This window comes from Populus trichocarpa, chromosome 11 (assembly GCF_000002775.5).
Source record: "Populus trichocarpa isolate Nisqually-1 chromosome 11, P.trichocarpa_v4.1, whole genome shotgun sequence".
Taxonomy (NCBI): domain Eukaryota; kingdom Viridiplantae; phylum Streptophyta; class Magnoliopsida; order Malpighiales; family Salicaceae; genus Populus; species Populus trichocarpa.
The window spans coordinates 7343312-7371247 of NC_037295.2; the positions used below are offsets into that span (position 1 = coordinate 7343312).

The 27936-nt window shown below is 32.4% G+C and overlaps 2 protein-coding genes across 6 annotated transcripts in view; both read left to right on the forward strand.

Moving 5' to 3' along the window:
* Positions 1–2445: 2445 nt before the first annotated feature.
* LOC18103170 (probable LRR receptor-like serine/threonine-protein kinase At1g29720) lies at positions 2446–20371 on the forward strand. The gene is made up of 24 exons (XM_052445195.1): positions 2446–2594; positions 4075–4267; positions 4438–4509; positions 5240–5311; positions 5396–5467; positions 5604–5675; positions 5770–5838; positions 5927–5998; positions 6090–6161; positions 6286–6351; positions 6441–6512; positions 14945–15007; positions 15097–15162; positions 15494–15589; positions 16619–16662; positions 17224–17606; positions 17687–17882; positions 18177–18197; positions 18281–18409; positions 18557–18675; positions 18770–18980; positions 19099–19342; positions 19438–19588; positions 19682–20371. Exons 1-24 carry the CDS (start codon positions 2468–2470, stop codon positions 20093–20095), a joined length of 3096 nt encoding a protein of 1031 aa, XP_052301155.1. The 5' UTR covers positions 2446–2467; the 3' UTR covers positions 20096–20371.
* A 7311-nt stretch (positions 20372–27682) lies between these two features.
* The window catches only part of LOC18103165 (probable LRR receptor-like serine/threonine-protein kinase At1g29720), a 71506-nt gene continuing 71252 nt past the window's right edge, over positions 27683–27936 (forward strand). For 3 of the 5 annotated variants that reach the window (XM_024591988.2, XM_052445201.1, XM_052445202.1), the window contains exon 1: positions 27683–27813. In XM_024591988.2, the coding sequence (XP_024447756.2) occupies positions 27787–27813 (27 nt within the window). In that variant the 5' untranslated portion in view covers positions 27683–27786. Of the gene's footprint in view, positions 27884–27936 lie in introns of all 5 variants that reach the window. The other 2 variants (XM_024591991.2, XM_024591994.2) reach the window with 1 other exon arrangement.

The following is a 27936-nucleotide window of genomic DNA, read 5'->3' on the forward strand; positions in this document are numbered from 1 at the left end:
CTATAGGATGTGAATCATTCAACATAGCTTGTAGTCATTAAATTTGTAGCTTGTAGTCTATATGCGCCTGCCTCCTTATCTTTTAAATTTCAACATCTTGCAACCTGCAACTACGAGAGCCAAAGAAAATACGAGGTGAAGATTTATAAGAGTACTATTATTTTGATTTAAATAAAAAACCCTCGTATTCTTCGTGCACTTTTACAGCAGTATGGAATGAACTTCAAGCAAAGTGGGTCTCTTTTATTAATACCTGAAACAAAGTGGATCAATCCTTTTTCTTTCTCTCTTTTCTGATGGGAATCTCTCTCGTTTTCAGTACGTTCTTAGCAAGTTTCAATCAATATCTGAGAGTTTTAGCAGTCGACGGCGCTAGTGATACGAATCATTCAACATTATAGCTTGAAGCCTTGTAGTCAATAAATTTGTGGCTCAAATGCCTCTCTATATGTGCCTGCCTCCTTATCTTTTAAATTTCAACATCTTTCAACTAATGAATCAAGTAAATATAATAATACTTTATTTAAAAAAGTTCAAAGTTAAAAATATTTATGAGATAACCATCCACCAAATCAATACCTCTCTACAAATTTTAGAGTGATTTTTTAAACTTGTCAGACAATTTATATTAATGTAGTGATTAATTACACTGGTTGGGCCTGCTTTCTTCTCACATTTCTTCCTCCCTTTCCTTTTCCCCTTCTCTCATTTATCCTCTCTTCGAGTTTGGACCTCTCTTCTCCTCTTCTTTTTTTCTCATTTCCTCTCCTCTTTCTCCCATTCTTCCTCTGTTTGACCTCGGTTGAACCTGCCTTCTTCTCTCATTTCTTTCTCTCTTTCCTCCTTTTTGAAATGTTATTAATGGAGTATTTTTGCTAACATTCATTGACAAAGTGATGACGTGTTTTCTATTCTGTGTAGATTTCATAAATAAATATTGGGTTTTTGTCAAAACATTAATATGTTCAATTATTAAGTATAAAAATAAACAAAATTAGAAGAGGATAAAAATAAAATCAGAATAAAATAACTAAGAAAGGTTTAGTGAGAGAGAGAGAGTGAATGAAATTAGTTGCTTACTGGGACTCAATTGATTGCGATTTTAAATTTGAATCTGGGTAATTGCGTGATATTATTATTTCTTTTTATTTATTTATTATCATTTTTTTGAAAAATAAATTATGTTTTTTATTTGTCTTTTGATGTGATTGTTTATTTGTAAATGTCTTCTAAACTTTTTAATTGCTAAGAACAATAATTTAGCTAGTATCTAGCTGTCGTCAAGCTAGAAAAATTTAAAATGATTTTTTTTGTTGTAAATATTGAGAAAAAAACATATTAGATTGAATCGAATTAACTTGAATTAATTTATTAAATTATTATCTCCGGTCATGAGATCGTGATAACCTCATAAAAAATAAATAAGAAAAAAATAAAACTTAATTTTTAATCCGCTCAATGTTGAATGATGAAATTGAAAACAAAAGTCAATAAAAAAAGAACAATTTGAATCAACCTGGATTAACCTGTCGAACTTGAATTATGAGACCGGGATAATCCTATAAAAAGTAAATCAAGAAATATTATAAAGATCAATTCCCAATAAAAAAGGATGTAATTGAAAAAAAAAATCAATTAAAAAAGAAGTAAAATCCAAGACACATGTTATGAGACCATGATAACCCTATAAAAAGCAAATAGAAAAATAATTATGAATCCTAATTTCTAATGAATTCAATGCTGAAGAATAAAATAAGAAAATATCAATTAAAAAAAATGATCTGAATCAACCCAAATTAACCTTCCAAACTTGTGTCACAAGGTTAGGATAACTCCATACAAATTATGAAATTTAATTACAATTACCCAATGTTGAAGGAGAAACTAAAAAAAAATATTCAATTAAAAAAGATACAAAAAAATTAAGTTAATTAAATTAATCTGCAAAACTCATGACTTCGGTCATGAGAATAAAATAACTCTATAGAAAAAAAAATTAAAAAAATTTAATCTCTAATAAATTTAATGTTGAAAAATAAAAAAATATATATTAAAAAAAATTATTATTTCAATTAACAGTGATTTGTGAGGACGTGTTAGTAAAGTTTAGTTCTTGTTAATTATTATTATAAAATAATATGGATTTATAAATTTAAGATTCATTTTTGATAAAAATTAAAAGAATTGATAAATTAAAGGATTTAATTAAATTTAAAATTAATTTAATTAATGAAATCAATAGTTTTAATTGAAGAAATATTAAAATTCAGAACTGTTATTTACCAGTTGGTAACTTGTAATCAACCCGTATCGGTTTGGAGAGATAGAAATGAAAAGGAATCAAATCTAGTGGCTAGAGGTCATTCTCACCATTTTAAGAATTTGTCCCCGCGTCCAGTATAAATCAAGTACGTACCTCATAAAATGAAAACTTATTCAAAGCTTCTTTCCTACTCCTGCACCCAACATGTTCACGACGCTTCAGCCTCCGCATGGACTTCTTCAGTTATGCCGAGTTATGGTGGTCGTGATCACTCTTTTCAGTTCTGCTACTTTCAGTTCAGTTATACCATATCAGTTACATCCAGACGAAGGTAAGAGAGTAAGCTTTGTTTTTATTGCAATAATGGAGTGTTGTAATAATCTGAGCTAATTAATTTCCACGACTTTCCATTCCATTGGTGTGCTAAGTCACATATCCACAGATTTGCTTACAACTACGTACAACCTCATACTTTAAGATTAAGAAATTCATTAATATAAATTTATAGTTCATTGCTCATGAATTACTTCATTGGAGAATCATTTCTTCACTTCACACTGCAGCTACAGAAAAATAAGTAAAGGGGTAAGATCCGTACATTCACTCTCAACTGTGCATCCAACAGGAAGTAGCTCATGTGGGGATGATATTAAAGATGAATAAATTATTTAATGTGTATCAGATTTCTTTTTTCTACAAATTACAATAATTCTCGAGGTATTTGGAAACTACAAAGAGTATGAAAAAAAGTTTGAATAACTAATTAATAAAACGTCTCACTTTTAAGAAAATATTACAAAAACCCTTTTTATACCAAAAAAATGCCCTTAATTATTATTGAACTAAAAAAAAAAGACTCAGAGAAAAAGAATATAAGAAAACGGGGCATGATTTTTCAATATATGAATAATATGAATATTATTATTTAGTTCAAGTTAGTTTTTAATTTTTGAGTTTCCTTGTTAGTATTTTGTCCTCTAATTTTTAAAATTCCCTTATTTAACTATTGTTTTTTTTATTACTATATAGTAATTAAGTGGATCTTGGGTATAATTAGGAGTTTTTTTTTTCACTTTTGGATGATTTTTGTTATTTCATGATTATTGTAATTTTCTTCAATTCTATAAATGTTATCACATGGTCGATACATTAACAAGAAGGAAAGCTAATTGTTGTCTCTCGTATATCATTTGATAGCATGTGTAAATACACATAATATGGCCTATAAAATTTTAAATACCCGGATTTTACAATTTTGGATCCAATATTAAAAGAAAAACACTTAAAAATGTTATAAAAAATATATTTATTTTTATGTGAAAGCTGTTGATTAAGATTTGAAACTTATTTTATGTTCTAACACTATGTCAAAGCATTATTCATTTAAAAAAATTAAGAATATGTTTGGCCTCCTTTTTTTATATTTTATATTAAGAGTAAACAAACAAAATTAATTTAAAATAATAAGTGGGATTAAAAAATTAAAACATATAAATGAGTTAATAAAAAAAGTTTTTGTTTTACTTTCAATTCTCCTAAAATACATGCAACAAATTGAAAAGGAGAACTTTGAATTATTTATACTTAAATTGTGGAGTTAATATACAATCCGTTTACTTTATTTATATATTTTCATTATTTATATCTATTTTTACTGGATTTGTGCTCAAGATTCCGACCATTTTATTGTGTTGGAATACCTCTTGAAAACTATTAGTGTTTTTTTTTTGGGTGATATGAGTTAATATTAACCGACGTTTTGTTATGGATATGGATATTTTGATAAAAATTTCCGTGGATCCTTGAACTAGTGACGGCGTTAAGACAAATTGGCAAGACACTGACGCCGGGTGGGCAACCCTTCGAGGTGGGCGATGCTTGCAACCAACCAGGAACTCTGCACGATATGAATCTGTTGAAACAAGATCCAAAAGCCAATAGCACCATCATATGCAGTTGCACCCTCATCCTCAATAATGATAGTTATTGTCATATCACGTCATTGTAAGATTTTTTTTTGTCTTCTATATTTATTTGAATACTTCTTGTTAAAATGTTTTGGTCTTGAATTAATTAGTTGTAGTTGAATTAATTAGTTGTAGTATGTTAAAATGTTTTTTAAATAGATTGGATTCGTTTGTTTATGTACTCATGATGTTTTTTTTCAATAACAGATCACTCAAAACGCTCAATCTTCAAGGCAAGCTCCCGTCTAAAATGGTCAACCTTGCATATCTTGAATTTCTGTAAGAATCTTTTCAGGATATATTTTATTTGTGTTTCTACTTGTATTAATTTTAGAATCTCAAAGTAACTTTTATGGACTAATTTATATTGTGGAATGGAAATACCTTAATAATAATAATAATAAAAAGAAGCATATTTGTCGCAGCTAAACCTAACAAATGAGAATAAAAAATATATAATTTTATTATTATTGAATGATTTCTTTCTAGTAATCTTAATAATCAAAAACTCAATATTACAACTCTTAAAGCTATTTGGATACCAAGAAAAATAATTAAAGAGTTATACAATATTAAATAGATTAAACAATTTTAAATTAATTAGAAAAATATAATAAATCTTGAACAATAATGTTTAGGTTTAATGTGGAGGCATACCAATCTTAGATGACTATGAAAATCTTAGCTGACTATGAAAATTTAACACTGTAAAAATCTATTAATAAAATTTTAATTCAATCCAATAGTTAAATAAAAAAACTATACCCGTTAGCATTTATGTGCTAAGGGTGAGCGTCTTGAGAATATTTTCTGCTTACTTCAACTGCTTGAGCATCATAGACACAACCTTAACAGAAACTAAAGTATCGTCTAATTCAAATTATGTTGTAAGAGAAACTTTATTTTCAACAAGCAAGGACGTTTATACTCCAAAGCATTGTCTACTTGACGTTTTATAAAGTTGAACAAGTTAAATTCTCAAGTATTGATGCTAAATTATCTGTCACAGTGACCTAACTCGCAACTACATTTCTGGCAATATTCCTGAGGAATGGGCTTCAATGAAACATTTGACATACCTGTAAGTTCATTCACCTCATCTTTGCTTACCAGTTCATACACAAGGCAGAATTCACCATAACTAGATAACATTTTATGCATGCAGCTCCCTTACATCCAATCGCTTGTCAGGAAATATTCCTGGGTACTTGGGAAACTATCGCAGCCTGACTTACTTGTATGTATTGAAGTCATAAATATATGTTCTGCCGATTTATCATTTGTTTTGTTTTCTGTTTCTGTTTTTGACAATGCTAGCTTACTTGGTTCACGAAATTTATTTTTGTCGATTAATCAAATACAAATACATGAAGGTCCCTTGAAGCAAATCAGTTTTCTGGTACTATTCCTTATCAGCTTGGTGATCTTGTCAACTTAACAGACCTGTAAGCCATTTACCTGCTCATCATTATTAAACCAACGCAAGCTAGGCATTTTAGTTGCAATCTTTGATGCTGTGCTATGAATTAATGGTTGCAGGATACTTTCCTCCAATCAGTTGGAGGGAAACTTGCCAAATACTCTCACTAAGCTAAACTTGACTGATTTGTAAGTAATCAATTCCTTTCTTCTTTAAACACAGTTTTTGATAATGCAATAGCATCTGGTTTCCTTAATTCAGTTTTGCAATGTGCAGTCGTGCAAGTGATAATAATCTTAGTGGCAGAATACCTGATTTCATTGGGAACTGGAGTAATCTTGTTAGACTGTGAGGATCTCTATCTGCATGATATTTTCGTTAATTCATTTCTCTGCTACATGTTGCACAATATTCTGATATTTTGTTTTTCCTAACGAAGTGAATTATACGCAAGTGGACTAGAAGGACCCATACCTTGTGCCATTCTTTCTTTAGAGAAGTTGAGAGACTTGTGAGTCAAACTAATTCCTGAGATGCACAGCAATAAATACAATGATTTTGGTGTTTCCTCTTTGAAGAAGACAGAAAGAATAAAGGGAACTATAACACATTCTTTTCTTTTCAATGTACTGCAGGAGGATCACTGATATGTCTGGACCAGAGTCTAATTTACCCAACATCCCCCCCATAGTGAAAAATTTGTTCGTCAACTGTCCGTAAAATGTCTAAAATAAACTTGAGAACATGTTCTATTGAGAACTAATTAAGCCTATCTTTAATTTCTTTGAAGGGTTTTGCGAAACATCAATTTAACTGGAGTGATCCCAGGAGATGTGTGGACATCGGATTCTCTGAAAGTTCTGTAAGTACTCTTAACACCCTCGCTCATCACCTTATATGTGCTGTAATGTGATAGAAGTTAAAAACATGAATATATTTTAATAACACCGCAAAATTTGCCACACTACCGGGTTATGATCTCCATGTACTGTATGGGAAGCAAAATTTCTACGGAAATCCTCTCATAACTTGCTCAAAGGTAAGAAACAAGCAGAAATCTCGTCGGGATATGTTGCTGATGGGTTTTAAATTCTAGTACACTAACCATCTACTACGAGACATATGGCATTAATTCTCATAGCAGGAAGTTTGAGAGAGCTCCATATGACTATACTCTCAATCCTAACCAAATGCTCTTCTGGACTACTGCCAGCCACCAAGACCAACAGTCCTGTGATCATTTTTTTTCCCCTTTTGATAATTGCCTGTGAATCATATTTACTTCACTGAAAAGGGCTTAATTCATGAAACATGTTTCTCAGACCAACACTCGTATATAAATATATAGTTCGTAAAAGCACAATCCCGATTCCCTTTGCACCTCTTAAATCCCATTCTGTTTCTTTAAGAAACCACCATCAAAATTCTCACAGGTGGTCTATTGCATTTCATTGATCAGGTTACTCAGCCTACTGGAGATTAATTAGAATCAGGACCTATTTCAATCCAACCCTGGTTGCATGCATCGGCTAAAGTGCTACAAGTGGCCTAAAGGGAATTCAATTAATTATCGCCCTCCCCTTTCCTCAAATTCTTTTCTTTTCTTTTTCTCTTTTTTTTTTTGGATCTGCGACTATCATCTCCTCAAGTTCAGCCACTCTGTCACTCCTATCGAATTAAACTGAAAGAAATTGCTGAACAATTTTATCTTCTTGTATTACATAGATTTTGAAAAAAAAAATGGTGGTTTAGTGTCGGAAGTAAAACAGGTGTGGTATAAGATCAACACAGTAATGCAAAGTCAAAAACTCTAAAAAAAAATTGAGAGAAAGAAATACTTTTGTTAAGTGTTTCTCTTTAAGCTCTTTTAGCTATTCTCTCTTTTTTGTACTTATAATAATGCTGAATTATAATTTTTTTTATAAGCATAAAATCCTAAATAATGAAGAAATTAAACTAATACAAGGAAATTCTAATCTGAACAAGAAATGTATTCTGCCGACTGAACCGATTGACATATTCATTTAATCCAACCAGTCACTTTATTGCAACCGATCGACCTTTTCCTAACCGGTCGACCGGTTCAACTAATTTCCAGAAATCAGTTTACTTTCAACATCCCTCTTTAAACTTGATTTCTTCATAACTCTCAACACATCTCTCATCTTGATAAAAACATCATATTTGAGTGGCTTTATGAATATATTTGCAACTTGATCTTGTATCTTCACATACTTCAACTTCCTTGTTTGCAATGCAATCTTGTAGGTAATGAAATCTTGTGTCAATATGCTTACTTTTATCATGAAATATTGGGTTCTTTGCTAATGCAATGACTAATGAGTTACCCACATAAGTTTCAGTACGCTTCTTTTGTGGCATTCACAATTCCTTCAATAATTTCCTTAGACATATGGAATGACAAACATATGAGGTAATAGCTACATATTCGTCTTCACATGTTGACAAAGTAACTGTAGATTGCTTGTTTGAACTTTATTTCAATATTGTATCTCCCATGTAGAAAAAAAAAAAACTCGTTGTGCTCTTTCTATATCTCCAGCTCAATCACTATCACTATAACCCACAAGTTCAAAGCTATTAGAATAATCATTGAATAAGCCAAAATCAACAGTACCTTTGATATACCGATGAATTCGCTTTAAAGTTTTGAAGTGTGTTATAATAGGTGTCTTTATAAACCTTCCTACAAGTCCTACTCCAAAAAAAATATTTAGATGAATGCATGTTCAATATCTTAAACTCCCAACTAGGTTTTTGAATGTTATAGAGATCATTGTCCCTCTTTTATCATTCTTTGACATCTTTACTCCACACTCAACTGGAGTATTCACTTTTGCACAATCCTCCATCCTGAACTTATTAAAAACCTCTCCTACAAACTTTTCTTCATTTACAAAGATTCCATCTTCTCCTTGTTTGAACTCAATCCCTAAGTAGTAAGACATGAGACCAATATCCGTCATCTCAAACTCCTTGACCATTGCTTGCTTGAAGTCATCCACATACAAACATACAATAAGAGTATCACCACTTTCTTTGATCTTTATATAGATAGCATATTCATTGAGGCATTTAACAAATCTATTTTCTAAGAAATAGCCATCAATGCGACTACACCAAGCCCTCAAGGTTTGGTTCAATCCATACAAGACTTTTTTCAACTTTAAAACCTTGTTTTCATGTCTCTTTACTTCATAACTCATAGATTGCTTAATGTAGGCCTTCTTCTCAAGAAAACCATTAAGGCTAATTTGACATCTATTTGATAGATTCTCCATTTATGTTGGGTATCGATGACAATGATTAAGTGAATGGTCTCCAATCTCGCAACGAGAGCAAATACCTCGTCATAGTTAATCTCATGCTTTTAACTATAACCTTTTGCCACTAACCTTGCCTTGTAACTCTCTACCTTTCCTTTACCATTCTTCTTTTCCTTGTAGATTCACTTGACACCTATTGGTTTTTTTCTATTTGGTCTAGGAACCAATCTACATGTGTCATTCTTCTCAATTAAAGCAATCTCCTCATCCATAGTAATTCTCCATTTTGTATCCTTTATTGCTTCTTCAAACACTATAGGATTAAATGTAGCATGGTGACAATATATTTTTACATCATCAATAAGATTAGTTACCTCATGTAAGTCATCAAGGCTTCTCATCTTTTTTGGTGGACTTGTGGAGTGCTACTATTTGAGTTTCCATTAGAAGAATAAGAAGTTGAGCTCATTAGTGTTTATGGAGGTGTGACTATAGATTCTTAATGATCTTAATATCTTTCCTCCTATTCATCAAGAATCAATAGGAAGTCATATTTCTCACAATCATTTATCTTCCAATCTCATGCTAATTCTTTATTAAATTCAACATCTCTACTAATCACCATATTTTCTTCATTAGGGTTGTAAAGCTTGTATTCTTTGGACTTTTGATCATAACTTACAAACATCATCTTTTTTATCTTTTCATCTAGCTTGGTTCTTACTTGATCATCTACATGCACATAATCAATGCTCCCAAAAACTTTCAAAGTGAGAAACCCTTGATTTTCCTCCACTTCATGCTTCTTATAGAGTTATGAAATTCTAGCCTTTAGTGGGACAACTATTTGAAAATAAGATAGCATAATCTACAACTTCGGCCTAAAACTCTTTGGGCATCTTTTTAGTTTTGAGCATGCTTTTTGCCATATTGAAGATGTTTTTATTTATTTTCTCCACCATGCTATTTTATTGTGGGGATCTAGGTATCATTAGGAGTCTTTTTATACCATGATTTTCATAAAACTCATTAAAGTCATTAGAACAAAATTCACCCCTTATCCATCCTAAATGATTTTATAGAATAACTATTTTTTTTTCAACTAATGCTTTAAACTTCTTAAAACAACTAAACACATTAAACTTTTCTTTTAAGAAGTATACCCAAGTTTTTCTACTATAATCATCAATAAAAAGTAGAAAACACAGATGTTTGCCAAACAAAAATGGTTTGATAAGACCACAAACATCGACATGTATTTCTTGTAAGGGTTGACTTGCTCCTGATGTAGACTTTTTTAAAAAACTCTTACGAAATTGTTTGCCCACTAAACATTCTTGACACAACTAATTTAGATGTATAATGGATGGTAGACCCTTCAACATCTTTTTTTGTGCCATCAACTTTAAGATATCAAAGTTTACATGCCAAGTCTCATATGCCAAAGTTAAGTTTCATCCTTCACATGTGTATTTAGGCATTTAGGCACATCTATCTCTATGTTTAGCAAGAAAATTATATATTTTTTTTCAAGCTACCTTTGCAATCATAGTTGATTTAGTGTCAAGTAATGTCAAAATATGATCTTTCATCTTAATCTCATACCCCTTCTCCAACAATTATCCTAAGCTTAATATGTTGCTTTTCATTATTGGTATATAGTAGACATCACTAATAAATTGATAACTTCCATCTTTCAATTTAATTAAAATCATACATTTTCCTTTTATGACAACTTTTGAATGATCCACAAAGGTCACTACCAGAAAATTGATAAATACAAACGGAAATACCGAGGGAATTACTGTGGAAAAAAAAATTAAAACAAAGCAAAAAAAAATAATGACGTGTCATTTTTACCAACAGAATTACCGACGGAATTTATTCCATCGGTAAATTTGTTGGTAAACTGTGAACACTATTCATCATATCAATTACAAAGGGAATCACCGACGGAATTTTCCGTTGGTATTTTCCAGAGAGCTCCAGAACTGTTCACTTTCCAATTGCAATGTTAATTGTTGTTCTTTACGGTCAAAATCACCGACGGATTGAAAAGTCATCGGTAATTTTTTGGCGGTTTTTGAAAACTTTACGAAATTGAAAATTTAAATTGAATATTACCGATGGAATTACCGACAGAATAATTAAAAAATATTAATATTCAATTATCCGTCGGTAAATCCGTCAGTAACGCGCCCCAATAAAAAGCCTGAATCCCTTTATTTCACAAGAGACAGACCCATTTCTAATTCTTCTTCTTCTTCTTCTTCACTATATGTAAAAAACATCATTAAGGTATGTCTTCTTCTTCTTCTTCACTATATGTAAAAAACATCATTTCTTATATATTTCTTTCTCTTCTTTTCTCTCCTCATCTCCTTCTCTTTTCCTCCATGCTTGGGTATGTCTTCTTCTTCTTTCTTCTTTTATCCTCTTAGTTTTTTTTTTAATTAATATGCTTAACGAATTTTTTTTTCTCTTCTTAGCTTCACTTGCAACTACATTAAGGTAAGATTTTTCTTTTTTCTTCTTTTTTCATGATTTTTTTCACTATATTTGTTTTTTTATTTTATTTTTAATTGTTTTTGTTCTTAATAATTGTATAAATGTTGTTGTGAGATTTTGTTTTTCATATGAGATCAATTTTTAGTAGATTTATTTATAGGATTTTTTAATTTTTAGCAATTGCAACTTCATTTTTTTTCATATGAATTTTTTTAGTTGAATTTATTTGTTGCAAATTTGTTTGAGTTGATTTTCCTTCTTTTTTTTCCAAGAATTTTGAGTATATATTATATAGTGTTAATTTATGTTAATTTAATTATTTTATAATTTTATAAAATGAATTTTTTTAAATGTTTTTAAATAATTACCGACGGAATTACCGACGAAAATTCCATCGGTAATTCCGTCGGTAAATCCGTTGGTAATAAAAAAATATTATTATCAAGGGATATACCGACGAAATGAAGCGGGTAAATTTATTTTTTTATTACCAACGGATTTACCGACAGATAAAAAATTACCGATGAAAGATTCACCGACGGAGAATTTCCGTCGGTAAATTAATTATCGACGGAATATGTGTCTTATGCCAACGGAAAAATTCCGTTAGTAAAACTGTTAAATCTTGTAGTGGGTGACATTGTCTGTAATTGCTTCATCAAGCTCTATGAACTTGTTTTTGTCTTCACACATATGGTTGCTAGCTCCATTTTCTAGATACCACCTGTTCTTTTTGTCTTGCATCTCTCATTATGCATTTATAGTAGAGTGGCTTCCGTCTCTTCTTCTATTATAAGATTTGCATTCTACTAAACCCTCTTGGTTGGACTCTTGCGATCTCTAGCATAATAACCTTGCCTTTTAACAATTATAGTATTTAACTTTTGATTTGTCAAACCTGGATCTTGTATTGTCATTGGTAGTGTAACTGATCGACCAGATTGTTTCATGCAGTCGATCGATTGACCTGTTAAGGCTGCCTCAGCCTTCTTTTCCAAATCCACCTCTTACTCCTCTTCCTTTGCTTTGTCCATGTCCTCTACCCTCATGGAAATATCCAAGAACAATCTTGCTTTGGAAAAAGTGTTTATGCACCCATATCCTTTTGAATCTCATTGACTCTTTCCTTATGGGCTTGTAATTTTCCCATGAGACCTTGTATTGAGAGAACATCTATATTTTGTGATTCTTCTATCACGATAACCATATAATGAAACTTCTTTTGTAGCGAGCATATGATCTCCTCTACCATACGTGTGTCTTCCATCTTCTCTCCATATCTCTTTATTTGATTGTATATGACTAATACTCTTTCAAAGTATTCCAAAATATTCTCCGATTCAAGCATATATAACTTTTCAAAGTTACCATGCAGCTTTTGTAAATGTACCTTTTTTTTTTATAATCATCGATATATTGAAAAGGCTATAAAGCTAATAGCCAAAGAGAAATAGAAGGATATGAGAAAAGAAAAAAATTAATCTACTACAGCAGAGAAAAAAAAAACTACCTAAGATTTCTTATTACACCACAATTTGATGCCATCAGAAGATCTTAAGAGGTCATTTCCTGTATAAGTGAAGTTTGAATCCTGAGTATGCAACCAAATAGCAACCCGATGAAGAATGGTGGAGAAACAATCAAACAAGTTTATAGTTCCCTCCTAAAAAACAATTTTGTTCCTCAGCAACCAAATACCCCAAATAGTACTACTTGAAATTAGTCTCCAAGCTGATCTTTGAAATTTGTCATGTACCATTTCGGGCCACTGTAGAAGCAGCGAGTCAAGTGTTCTCGGTAAACAACATTGAATACCCCACCAATCCAAAACCTTCATCCAAACACTCTTAGAAAAGTTACAATGTATAAAAAGATGATCTGAGGTTTCCAAATCTGAGCTGCAAAGGACATATGAAGCTTATGAGGCAGACAAAACAGTCTGTTGATGGAGAAAAGCTCCTGTACTAACTTTGTCCTAAACTACCAACTAGAGAAACACCTGAACTTTCGGAGGGGCCCCTTTAATCCAAACATTTGCTTCAAAAACTCTATCATTCGTAGAGGAGGTATTATCAAGTAGGGTGCAACAGGATTTAACTAAGAAGCCTCCATCAGAATTACATGGCCATATAAGTTTGTCATCTTTTCCTTGTCGAATTATCGTTGGCTCCAGCATTGAGAGCAAATGATGATATTGTTGCTCTTCATAAGATAAGATGTTCCTACGCCAAACCAAATTCCATTGCCAATGATCATTCACCCATTAACCCATCTCATTAACCAAACCATTCTGAAAAGTAGAATTTTGGTAAAGTCTAGGGAAAATGCTACGTAAAGCATTTGATCCTATCCACACGTCAGACCAGAAGAGAATGGAGGATCCATCTCCAATCATGAATTTAATGTTTTCACGCAATACTAAGCCGATGACACTGTTTGGATCCAAGATTGACAAAACGTCTTTCCAAAATGAGGAAATATGACCATGCAATTTTGGGATTCCATTCTCGAAAGTTGGGGAGTAAAAATGGGTTGTTACCTGTTTCCATGTACCTTTCTCATATTACCAACTCCTTGATTTGATTCTTGCAAAACTTTTCATGCATGTTTGGTGGTGGTTGTATTGGCCAGTATCTTAAAAGTGGCATCATCCAGACATTGATGGGTGATTATGAGTTCTTGTTAATTTTTGCTTTATGTCTTTTGCACGACCTCTCTTTAGGATGAAGTCAATATTGCTCCATCTATAGGCTTCTTAAAACTTTTTTCAATCGTCTCCCATACATCTTGGGAACATAGCCAAGCTTGTACTTGAATACACAAGTTTCGTAGTTGTCTCTTGTCAACCTAGGACATTGAAGTGAGAAGTTTGAATTGATCATGTCTAATAATCAAACCTAATTAAGCTCTAATACCACTTGTTATAAGTAAAATAGGTGTTGTATAAGATCAACATATTATAATGCAAGGCCAAAAACTCAATAACAAAAAGAAGATTGAGAGGAAGGAATACTTTTGTTAAGTGTTTCTCTTTAAGCTCTCTTATTTATTCTCTCTTTTTTTGTACTTATAATAATGCTAAATTACAAGTCTTTTATATAGACATAAAGTCTTAAACAATTAAGGAATTAAACTAATATAAGAAAATCTTAATCTGAACAGGAATTGTATTCTATTGACTAAATCGGTTACTCAGTCTCAACTGGTTGACCTGTTTCCAACCGGTCGACCGGTTCAACTAATTTTTATAGATGAGTTTACTTTCAACATGTAGAACCTTATTTCTAAACTTTCTTCCAAACATTGTAGACACTTTTACATCCTTGACATTTAACTTGGTTTGTGCTTAACCATGAACCAAATGAAACGTAAGTAAAAATAATGCAGGTATTTGCATTCGGCTGAAGCTCCAGCTTGTCTATTGCAAAACTACTTACAAAGGTGCAAGGGATATTCTGAAAACTAAAGCTGGAAAATCTTTTACTGTAATCTTTTGCAGGGATTTAACTTTCAACAAGTTGGAAGGAGACATTCCTCCATATGCAAAAACACGTGACTATATGTAAGTATTTAAATTTGAATATTTGAAATCTGAGCATGGATGGAGGAGTGAATTATGCTGAAAGAATCAATCTGGCTTCTGAAAACCAGGTTTTTGAGTGGAAACAAGCTGAAGGGAAGTGTCCCAGACTCATTTCTCGAAACAGACAAAAATATGTATGTTTCTCGAATGTATCACTGGTTTCAGTTCTTTCAGTTTGGATATTCTGTTCAACTTCTCTGCTCTCTTGTAAAGATATAACTGCTGATGATTGATCAACCATTAATATTTTTAAAGTGGTCTTCTGAGTGAATCTTGATAATCTAAGGCTACATATATATTCATGCCATAGGCATTTTTATCTATCCTTGTAGCGCCTCAACGAAAGCCTAGTTTCTGAAAATGTGTTTTTTTTTTTTAATCTTGCTTAGCATTTCATTTGTTCCACTTATTATTAATTTTGTTGAGGTTCATATTCATATTTATGATTCCCTTGGCTTCTTGCAGTGATGTTTCCTACAATAACTTTTCATGGCTGCCAAGCTGTCAAGATCATACCAGGGGTATAAACACGTACAGGAGTTCATTCATCAAGAATAACTTGTAAGGCTCCTCTTATACACTTTGGAGAGCGATATTTTTGGTATTTCATGTTGTTGGAGATCCAATCTGGTAGTTGTCATACCAAGTCCAATAATCTTGTTCCAAGGAAAAAGAACCACAACTGATACAACCTAAAAGAGGTGTATTTATGCTTAGCAGAAATCTAGGATGAAATGAGGTCCCTATGGATAACCTTAATTTGGAAATGGAGCTTTTGCAGGATAAAATTTCAAAATTCCCTTTTGGGATATTTTAAAGGGATTTCTTAAATGCTTACAGGCAGGTAAATATCCCTTATAAAAACTCACCCCCGTAGACTAAAAACATCTTTGCTAATGGTGGAACCTGCGTTAACAGAATATGCTGCTAATCATATAAACCATGTCATGTTCATATATAGTTTTCAGGGGGAAAAATACATTATACATTTAAGCAGGATTATAACAGAATATCTTTGGAGTTAAATCTGCAATTTATATTTATATCTTTAAATCCTATCCAGATTTTCTTTCTCAGCACAAACTTGGTATCCTAGGATCAGATATACCAGGCCATGTCCTTGTAGCTTTTATGCTCAAAATATTTTTACTATTTCAAATCAGTTATGCAAATTTTATATGTTTTTAAAAGCAGGTAGGAGTGAAACATATATATGCTAACTTGTGCATTTTGAACTTTTTAATTTAGATCATGTTATGTAAACTGCTTGCAAAAATACCAATAGAAATCATCAATTATATACGTTGTTGATTAATGCTGAATGAATGAATGAATGAAGAACATAAGAATGTGACATGCTTTATTATTCATTTACCCCAAGATATAAGCACAAACACTCATGAAGAGGGAACAGCCATGCACCGATTTTCTCAATGAGCAAACATAAAATGAATATTTTACTTGAATAGTATGATATTTTTTATGGTGGTGAAATAATGCTAATAATATGATAAAGTTTTGATATCTGATTCTTATATTGCAGTTTGCAGAACCATTTGAAATTCTTACTAAAATTTCCATGTCTTACAGAAGCGGACTTCTTCCATGCTCAAGCATACATGAGTGCCCCAAAAGTATGATATTCTTTTCCCTCCTTAAATGAGAAGTAACGAAGTTCTTTAAAATCAAAGCACTTCTGTTTCAAATTTATCAACATACCGAAATCAGTAATCTACGATAATATCAGTGTCTGTGTATTTATTTGAGCACGAGTACTAATTTCAATGTAGATTTTTTTGCCTTAATTCTACATTCTATTCAGCACACAGATCTATTAAGGATGTATTCATTCTCAGTTTCGTTGGACAAGTAAGGATTTATCTGTAACCAAAACATGGCCTCCTCACGTTTTCACCATCAATATCACTAATCGGAAACCAAAGGTTGATAGAACAGCCTCCATCGACTCGAGTGGAACACTGATTGTGACAAGCCACTTGGAAAAGTATTAGCCAATGACTAATCGATTTGAAGCTATATAGTAGAGTAATAGCTCTTGTTGTAGAGCAAAGGGATCCAAAAATTTCAACACTTGACGTAATAGCCCCTACGATATGAGAAGAATATTTGCAACTGTTCTAATGGTGTACTGATTTGAGCATTGTAGATTGGTGTACTAATTTGACGTATTGCAGGTTATCGTTCATTCCATATAAACTGCGGTGGACCGGATTTAACCAGTGAGAGTATCTTGTATGAAGGTGACAGAAGCTTTGAAAGCACTAATGCTGCTACGATTTATTCCAAAGAAGGATCAAACTGGGGATTCAGCAACACAGGAGATTTTATGGATGATGATGGCCAAGGCCCCGGATATACACTTCCTTCAAACTACTCTTATTTCCCAACGGATACGGTGTATTCTACAGCACGCAGAGCTGCCATCTCTCTCACTTATTATGGATATTGTCTAGAAAATGGGATGTACACTGTTAAACTCGACTTTGCTGAGATACAATTCACAGATGACGAATCGTACAAAAGAGTTGGAAAACGCTTTTTTGACATTTATATTCAGGTAATTGAGATTAAATTATCCAAAAAGATGATTTTTTTTTCTTTCAAAAAGATCCTTTTAACTTGGGATTTGTTTTCCAGGGGAAACTAGAGATAAAAGATTTTAATATCAAGGAGGCTGCTAAAGGATCTAACAAAACTTATTCTATAGAATTCAAAGCCAATGTGACAGACAATACCTTGGAGATCCGTTTATACTGGAATGGAAAAGGGACTACTTGCATTCCACAAAGAGGAAATTACGGTCCTATTATTTCTGCAATAACTGTATGCTCAGGCATGTTTTATATATATATTCCCAGCATCTCATTTGAAAGTCACTGACTTTGCGAATTTCATTCATATACAATGACCTTTATTAATTAAGTTAAAATGAAAACCGAGCAATGGTATTAGAATTAACAAGCATTATGAGTTTAAATCTCATCATCCTCTTAGATCCACCAGTTGCATAATTAACAAACAAATTCTTCCTTATGAACCTGGCTTTGATTTTCATCTTAACTTTATGTAAGCTTCTACTCAGTTCATTATACCATCTAAGAAGCATTTTATGGTTTGTCGTTTTCAGGCCAGAGTACTTATTGTCCAGGTGAGAAGTGAACTGCTGCCCTACAGTGATTTATTGTCCCATTGGCTTTCTGTGTTTGTACGTGTAACTTTGTATAATTTCAGAACCTGGAGAAGCAAGTAAAATACCTATCGTGGTTGGAGTTGTCACTTCAGCCTTACTCCTTGTTTTCTTGGTAATGGGTGTCATTTGTTGGAAATTCTATTTTAGAGACAAGTTCATGAGAGAACGAGGTACATTGAAATCAATCATCTGCGTGCTAAAGCCTTTTCCTTATTTAGTTAATTAACAGCTATTACACACGCAAACATCTAGAATATAACACATCCGTGCATTGATGATGTTGAAGCATTTCTCGTGTCACCAACAATTATGTGCAGATCTCAAGGGGCTAGATCTGAAAACTGGTTCCTTCACTTTGAGGCAGCTGAGAGCTGCCACTAACAATTTTGATTCTGCTGACAAAATTGGAGAAGGTGGATTTGGCTCCGTATACAAGGTCTGTCACTCTAATATTCTCTTGCATACTATCCCAGTTGATCATTGGACCCTTGGTTTGATCATGCAAAATGTCTACGATAAATTCAATGCAGGGTAAATTGTCAGATGGAACTCTTATTGCTGTTAAGCAGCTATCTCCTAAATCCAGGCAAGGAAACCGAGAATTTGTGAATGAAATAGGCATGATATCTGGTTTACAGCATCCCAATCTTGTAAAGCTTTATGGATGCTGTATTGAAGGAGATCAGTTGCTTCTGGTGTACGAATACATGGAAAACAACTCCCTCGCCAAAGCACTTTTTGGTAACCATAATGGCATCTGATTAATTTCCAGTAAAATCTTCTTCTTCTTTTTTCAATAATAGCATCGACTAGCAAAGTTGAAGTCATTTTATTTAGTGAACCTCCTTTACTGGATTAGCTACAGGTTCAGAAACAAGTTTTCTGATGCTGGATTGGCCAACAAGATATAAGATATGTGTTGGAATAGCCAGAGGTTTAGCATTTCTCCATGAAGAATCTGCAATCAGGATTGTTCACAGAGACATCAAAGGTACAAATGTATTACTGGACAAAGATCTAAGTGCCAAGATATCAGACTTTGGACTAGCTAAGCTCAATGAAGAGGAGAACACTCACATTAGCACTCGTGTTGCCGGAACCATGTAAGTTTTAATCAGACTTAATTTGCAGCTTCCTTTATTCAGTGATCGCAATATACTCCGTTAGAGTCACTAATCTGGCATGGTTCTGATTTCAGAGGATATATGGCTCCAGAATATGCGCTGTGGGGTTATTTAACAGACAAAGCAGATGTTTATAGTTTTGGAGTTGTTGCTTTAGAAATTGTCAGTGGAAGAAGCAATTCGAGTTACAGGACAACAAATGAATTCGTATGTCTTCTTGACTGGGTAAGTTACAAGTCTTTTCTTGTTCCTATCTTGAATTCATGATGCATTAGGCACTACTCCTCTCTCCAAATACTTTACCTTTTGCTTTCACAGGCCCATGTAGTGCAAAAAAAGGGAAATTTAATGGAGATGGTGGACCCAAAGCTGCAGTCTGAATTCAACAAGGAAGAGGCTGAGAGGATGATCAAATTGGCTCTCTTATGCACCAATGCATCTCCATCTCTAAGGCCTGCAATGTCAGAAGTGGTGAGCATGCTTGAAGGACAGACCAGCATCCAGGAGATGATCTCAGATCCTAGCATTTATGGTGATGATTTACACTCCAAACATCTCAAAGGCCACTATCAGCAGGTCATGGACCAGAGTTTAAACAGCAAACAAGACCTCTTTCCTCCATCTGATAAATCATGGATTGGAAATTCCTCTACATCTGCCCATGATCTTTACCCCATCAATCCCGAGTCCATAAATTTAAACATCAGTGAAACCTCGTCTTTAATTGAATAAAGCCAAAGACATGCTTGGAGCTTCGTTTGTAATCATATAATGATGATACTGATGATCGATATTTAGACGTCTACACAACGTCTTGTTGCTTACCATCCATCTTGGTATGCTTATGGATTTATAATTCTATATAATGTAAACTGTCTATGGAATCTATCTCCGTGGTTGTGAGAATTCAGAGCCCCAGACACTTTTCCTGGCCAATGATTATTACTTCCGATTTATGGGGATGGATATTATGAATATTTTTAATAAAATTTAAATTTAAAGAAGGAATCAGCTTGTTTTTGTATGAGATTCTTGAATTATAAATAGAGAACTGTGTATAAAGCTTGGGGGCCAGAAAGAAATACACAAGACACAAGGCATAAATTATGTCCAGCATTTAACCCGAATATTCATGCCCAAAAATTCCAGCCCCTTTCTTGCCGAATCAGCCCTTCCTCACAAACACAGCCCTCTCCACCGGCACCATCATCTTGCCTCCATTCCTCTACCACAACCCAGCCACCCACAGTCACTTCCTCTCACCAAAACCTGCCGCCGTAGCCAGCCATCAACCCACACTGTAAACTCATCTTCTCCACAAATGGTGATTTCTTATCCATTTTTACATTCTAAACTTCATTCGTAATGTGGGGTGCGAAATCGACATTGAATTTGAAAAAATAACATAGAAGAGACCATTGGATAAGTAATAAAAAAAATTACACTTCATTGAGAGTGTTCATCTGATAAAAAATTTACATTCACAAAGTATTTTCTGAAAAATAACGAGACTATTTTTATAATACATGCACAACCCACAGGTAGGTACGTAGACAATTACAATTATTATTTTTTATTTTTTATAATAAATGCACAACCCACGTGTAATGACTATTTTGGTGATATAACGAGAGTGTTCGTTTGAGAAATAAATTTGCTCGCGATGATAGTGTAGGAAAAAAACTCAATATTCAAAGCAAATGATGGCTAACAGAAGCATTAAAATCGAGGGCGGCTTTATAAGATATATAATTGGTGTATTTTAAAGTTTTTTTTGTTTAAACATATATTAAAATAATATTTTTGTATTTAAAAAAAATTATTTTTGATATAAATATATTTAAAATATTAAAAAATATTAATTTAAAATAAATAAATAAATAAAATTTTAATTTTTTTTCTAAAACCATTCTTCAAACATAAAAATAATTGCAAGTATGAAACTGTCAATCATGCACCAATCTTCTATATTGCACCAATAATTGCAATATAATTGAGTCTATCATAAACTCCGAATAGCTTGTTGTCCTTTAGCAAAAAGAACAGTGTACATCAATCAGTATTCGCAAAAAGAAAAAGAAAAAAGAAGAGCAGAAAATTCTTAGCATGTTCTTAGCATGTTTCAAAATATCTGAGAGCTTTTCCCTGCCTGTCTCATGTCGACAAATACAAACTTATTCGAGGAGTTTGGAATGGACTTCAAGCAATGTGGGTCTCTTTGAGTAATCACTTCTGTACAATAAATTGACAAGTCGGGTTCATTAATCATTCAACATAATAGCTTGTAGTCATTAAATTTGTGGCTCAAATGCCTCTATATGTGCCTGCCTCCTTATCTTTTAAATTTCAACATCTTGCAACCTGCAACTAGGAGAACCCAAGAAAATACGAGGTGAAGATTCATACCACTATTATTATTTTGATTTTCAAAAAAAATTAAATATATTAAGATATTATATTTATTAGCTAAATAATTTGCAAGAAAATCATCATTCATCCGATTATGAAGTCTTATTTTAACAATCTTCATCGTTGAGAAAGCTTGTTCAGTAGTTACTGTCGAAACAGGAAGAGTCAAGATAAGCCGAATCAACCTGTCAATGAGTGGATAAATTATTGATTTTTCTGTTTCAACCAATCCTTGACATAAATCAGCAATCAATGATATATTCTTTAATTTTGTATGATTGGGTACATCAAGTTCATAATGTTGCAGTTGAAATCTCAAATGATTTTTTTCTTGATTAGAAAAATCTTCAGGATAGAACTTGTCAACAAGTAAGCATATATCTTCAATATTGAATAATTTATAACTATTTCTAGGATCTAAAGTTGTGCTCAATTTAAGAAGCTCGATCGCTTGCTCATTGAATCTATTATTTAGCTCTTGCAATTGTTGATCAATGATGGCTGTAAATATATCAACTCAGCAGTGATGCTCAACTGTTACTGATTTTGTTTTACGACGAGATCGTCCCACACTAGAAAAACAAGCATCCATATCAGGAACTTCATTGTCTTGATGCTTATAAAATGATGTCACTTCTTCTAAAAGAGTTTCTCAACCATCATCTCTTAACTTCTGAATTAAAGTCTTTGTGTTAGTCACCAAATGCATAGCATTTAAAATGTTTTGAGATTCTTGTTGCAAGGCTTGACAAAGTACATCAGTAATTCCCATAACATTCTTCATTATATCTAAGAAGAATGCAAAATCAAATGACATTAGCAACTTAAATGAAAATGCCACATCACCACGTTGAGAATAAGTAGATCCATCTAAAGCAATGTTTTCAAGAACCAAACAAGTTGCCCCATACATTTTTATCAAACTGCAAATTGATTTGAAGTGCGAACTCCATTTGCTATCTTCAAATCGTTGCAAACCACCTACTTGATTAACTCCTTTGCTCGTTTCAATCTCACCAATATCAACTAGATGTTCAATTGCAGCTACTTGAAAAGCCCGTAATTCATCATTACGCTTGCAAGAAGCACTAACAATGTTAATAATAAAAATCAAATTCTGAAAGAAAGTGTGGACATCAGATATTTCTCTAGCTGCAACAATATGAGCCAACTGTAATTAATGAGCTAAGCAATGTACATAATATACATAAGGGCAATCATTAATGAATAAAGCTTGCAAACCATTCCACTCTCCACACATATTACTAGCACCATCATACCCTTGGCCCCTAATATTTTGAACATCAAGATTGTGATGAGATAAAACAAAGAAAATCTCTTCCTTAAGAGTTGAAGCAGTTGTATCTTTGACATGAACTATATCCAAAAATCGTTCTCGTATAAAGCCACTTCTATCAACAAACCTAATAACAAGGGCCATTTGCTCTCTCCTGGATTCATTTCGAGCTTCATCAACAATTAAACAAAATCTTGCATCACCAATCTCATGACGAATTTAAGACTGAATATTTCTAGCAAAGACATGCAAAAAAATTTTTTGAATTTGATGTGAGGTGTATTTAGCATTTTATGGAGCATTACCAAAAACAAGAGCTCCTACTTGCTCATTGTAAGATGCTAAAAGTTCCATCATTTCAAGAAAATTACCTCGGTTTTTTGATTCAGAACGTTCATCATGCGCTCTAAAAGCACATGCTTGAAATGTGAGCCAACGAACAATATCTATTAAAGCTTTAATACGCAATCGATTATTTTGAATTTCTTGAGTAGTTTGTCTCTTAACTACCTTCTCAATATGACATGACTGGTTTTTCAAAATTTCCAAGCACCTGGTAGCAAATTTGTGAGCTGAATTTGGACCTTTTCCCATATGAGTCAAAAAAGCACACCGCTCTCTATCATTAACTTTCTTCTAACAATTGAATCATTCAACAGTAAATGTGTCTGATCTTGGCTTTCTAGATGGCTTACTTGAAAATAGATAGAAAGGAAAATAAAATGCAGTATTTTTCTCTGAATATTCAAGCCATGGATAACTTTTGAACCAATGAGATTGAAATCGACGAGGATGTTTTTCACCAGTCAGGGGATATTCAGACATCAAACATTGATAGAGCCCCAAATTAATGTATGCCCTTCGAATTTCATCTTGTTGATTAACCAGGTATTCTCAAATTTGAGGACGATTGCTTGGATCTCTAATTAAATGAGCAATATCGATTCTAGTAGGAGTTGGTTCACTAGTCAATGTAGGTTCTTCGTAAACTGAAGCACATTGAGGCTGCTCAACCATAACTTCAACATTACACATTAGAGTTGGTTCACTAGGCTGTGAGTTATCAATATTTTTTCTCTTTTTCTCAAAAAAAGAATCAATTCTTCTTATTTTGTTCATGGTTCAACCTAAAATCAAAACATATATCATGAGAAAAAATTGGTAATTTTGGTGGCTCTGCTAAAAACAAAACATAAAAAAAATTCAAGCATAATCAAAACAAACCTATAAAATATATCAAATTAATTAGAAAAAAAAACATCACTATAACAAGAATTCAAATTTTTTTTGGTAAAACTAGCAGATTTGAGAAAAAAAGCAAAAGCAAAAATAGCATAATTATATAAAAAAAACATAATCAAATTCTTAACAAATATCCCAAAACAAAACAAAAATAAATTTGAAATTTGGGTTATCAGTAATCAATTACCTTGTTTTGTTTGATGAAAGATTAATTAATCGATGGGTTTGCCGTCTGTTTTAGCTTTTCCACTTGCTGTTTGTATTTTGTGTCTATCTTTTATTTGATGTTAGGGTTTTAAAAAGTGACGACAACTTTATGTTCTTCTTTCCATGTAGGAGTTAAAACTAAACATAATTAAACTCTTCCAATATATTTACTATGGGGAGGGCCCACCTATTTAAAATAAAACACATTCCACCTTCAGAACTTCTCACGTTTAGTGTCTAGGTAATAAAATAAATTGAATATTTTGCAGGGGCCCGGGCCCTTGCTTGCCCCCCTTTCATTCCGCCACTGGGTGTAGCCTTAGGGCATAGCCATGAAGTGTAGTCGTAGACATAGTCGTGGGTGTTGCCTTGGGTGTCTGGCGTAGCCATATCAGGCGTAATCGCTGGCGTATTTATGTGGGGCATAGTCAAGCTTAACCACTGGTTTAGATGTTGGCATCACATGTCATTGGCTTAGCTGCTGACATCATGTGTTGTTGGTGTAGCCGTAGATGTATTGCCAACCATGAAATTAATTTTTAAGAAACATGAATGAACTAACTTTTTGTTTATTTTCCACAAACAATGCCAATTGATAAGGCTGAAAAAATCATCAAGAGAAAGATTGCTAGTGGTTTTCATGGGTTGATAAAATTGAATCCGAAGGACTGAAAAAATCCACAAGAGAAAGATTGTGGCGGTTTTTATGGGCTGATAAAATTGGATCCGAAAGACTTGGTGGGCCAATGACACTTGCAAGAAAACCATTCTAATGCTTAAGTCAGTATAATATTTAAACAAGTGACGGGGAGAATGAGTATTTTCTAATCTTAAATATTCTTTACACCTTGTTTAAGTTTTATAATAGATTTGTGTTATCTAGAGAGAAGAGCTATGGCCTTCTAGGCTCTCTTTTTATGCTCTGGATATATTTATTTATTTATTAAGATTAATATCTTATAATTATAAGATATTTAATATAAATATTTTATAAACATCCTAGATATTTATAAAAATATGTATAATGTACAAGATACCATATAGGCTTAATTGGACTTAGTATTACAGTGTTGTTGATTTTATCAATAATTTAGGCTGATCAAGGAAGAGAGAAGTGGAGAAATTAATTACCTGTTGCGATATTTTACCGAGTTAAAACATTTTACATTCACAAAGTATTTTCGGAAAAATAACGAGACTATTATTTATAATACATGCACAACTCAACTCACTGGTAGGTAGGTAGACAACTATAATTATTATTATTAATTATTAATTTTTATAATACATGCACAACCCACGTGTCACGAGACTAGACTATTTTTTTGTTATAAGGAGAGTGTGTCACAGTGATATTCAAAGCAAATGATGACTAACAGAAGCATTAAAACTGAGGGGTATTTAGTGTTTTTTAAAATATTTTTTATTTAAAAATATATTAAATTAATATTTTTTTATTTTTTAAAAATTATTTTTAATTTAACAATATCAAAACAATCTAAAAAAATAAAAAAAATAAAAAATATATTAATGGGCACGAATATATTTCTCAGTACACTTTACAGCAGTATGGAATGGACTTCAAGCAATGTGCGTCTCTTTGAGTAATCACTTCTGTTCAAATATCTGAGACTTTTCCCATAAAAATGCTTTTTAGCAGCCGACGCTATAGTGATATGAATCATTCAACATAGCTTGTAGTCAATAAATTTGTTATATATATATATCTTAGCTTTCCTAAACAGTGACCAATGATGTCTCTCTCTCCTGCTTGCAATAAAGCCAGCTCAAAGATTACAGTCTTCCAGGCAGGCTTTCTCCGGAATTGGCCAACCTTACTTATGTCCAAAAAATGTAAGAACCCTTAATTAAAGACATATATATGTTTCTGCTTCGAGGCCTCAATTCTGAATCTTGAGATGCCTCGATGATAATTAATACTCATCAGATGTTATGTGATTATGAGTTTGCCATTGTCTGTCACAGTTTATATTAAAATTTCAAGCGTTTATATTAATTTTTGGAGCAATTTTCAAGATGGAAAATAATTTTTATACAACAACATTGTCTATGACAGAGATTTCACTCGCAACTATCTATACGGCACAATTCCAGTGGAATGGGCTTCGATGAAAAATCTGTCTTTCATGTAAGCTCATTTATAAATTCACCCCTCTTCTTGGTTTATCTTATTTTCTATGTAAGAGTGAGCTTTAACACAACTAACTAACCTCTTATACTGCTCGCTTACTGCAAATCGCTTGTCAGGAAATATTCCTGCACATTTGGGAAATTTTACTCCCCTCACCTACTTGTATGGCTTGAATCTGTTATATTGCACTACCTCTAGTTTGAGTTATTCGAATATTGCCAGCAATGCTAGTTTACTTTGTTCTCTAATGGTTATTTCACTTTATCAAATGCAATTATAAAATATAGGAGCCTTGAATCAAATCAGTTTTCTGGTGTTGTCCCACCTGAGCTTGGCAAGCTTGTCAGCTTAAAAACTCTGTAAGACATTTAACTAAATTTGTGGCTCAAATGCCTCTATACGTGCCTGCCTCCTTATCTTTTAAATTTCAACATCTTGCAACCTGCAACTAACTAGGAGAACCATAGAAAATACGAGGTGAAGATTCATACCACTATTATTATCATAATTTACATAAAAAATTAAATATATTAAAATATTATATTTATTAGCTAAATAAATCTAATAGTATTTCACTTAAAAAAATTTAAAGCCAAAAACTATCCATCTAAAATAATGATCCACCAAATTAATATCACTCTATAAATTTTAGAGTTGTTTTTAAATTTATCAGATAATTTATATTCATGTAGATTGTTGGAATTTTATTTATAATATAGGTATATTTTAAATTAGATTAAAAGTGAAGTATAATTATTTTTGGAATAAAAATTTTATTAAAATTTATTTTTAATATAAATTTTTTAACATAGAATAACGATATAATTTTAAATAAATTATGTGCAATTAAAAATTTTTAAAAAATATTGACATGTTATGGAAAAACCAATAACTCTTGAAAAAAGAAATAAATCTTTTATAATGATCCAGGAAGTTAAAATTGAATTCAAATATAATCGAAGAGAAATGACATAGGATACAAGTACGCAGGCACATGGATGTGACGTTTTAAGATTTGGCAAGTATAAATCAAATTAGCCTCTCCTTCCCTGCCTGTCTCGTGTCGACAAATACAAAAACTTATTCGAGCTTTTGCAGCCAATTTTGCAGCACAAGATGTTAATGATGTTTCAGCTTTGCCAGGTTATGGTGATGATCAGTTTCTCGAGCTCTATTACTTTGCTTGCTTCTGATCAGCTACATCCAGGAGAAGGTAAGAACAACCTAGCCAGCTAATTAATTAATTAATTGCCCAAGCACTGTATT

Excerpts from the sequence above, each read along its gene's own strand:
- LOC18103170 (XM_052445195.1), top strand. The coding sequence starts at position 2,468 with ATGTTCACGACGCTTCAGCCTCCGCATGGACTTCTTCAGTTATGCCGA. Across the intron at positions 6,162-6,285 it reads TTAGAGAAGTTGAGAGACTT|GAGGATCACTGATATGTCTG; the intron begins GTGAGTCAAACT and ends AATGTACTGCAG. Across the intron at positions 18,410-18,556 it reads CAAGTTCATGAGAGAACGAG|ATCTCAAGGGGCTAGATCTG; the intron begins GTACATTGAAAT and ends AATTATGTGCAG.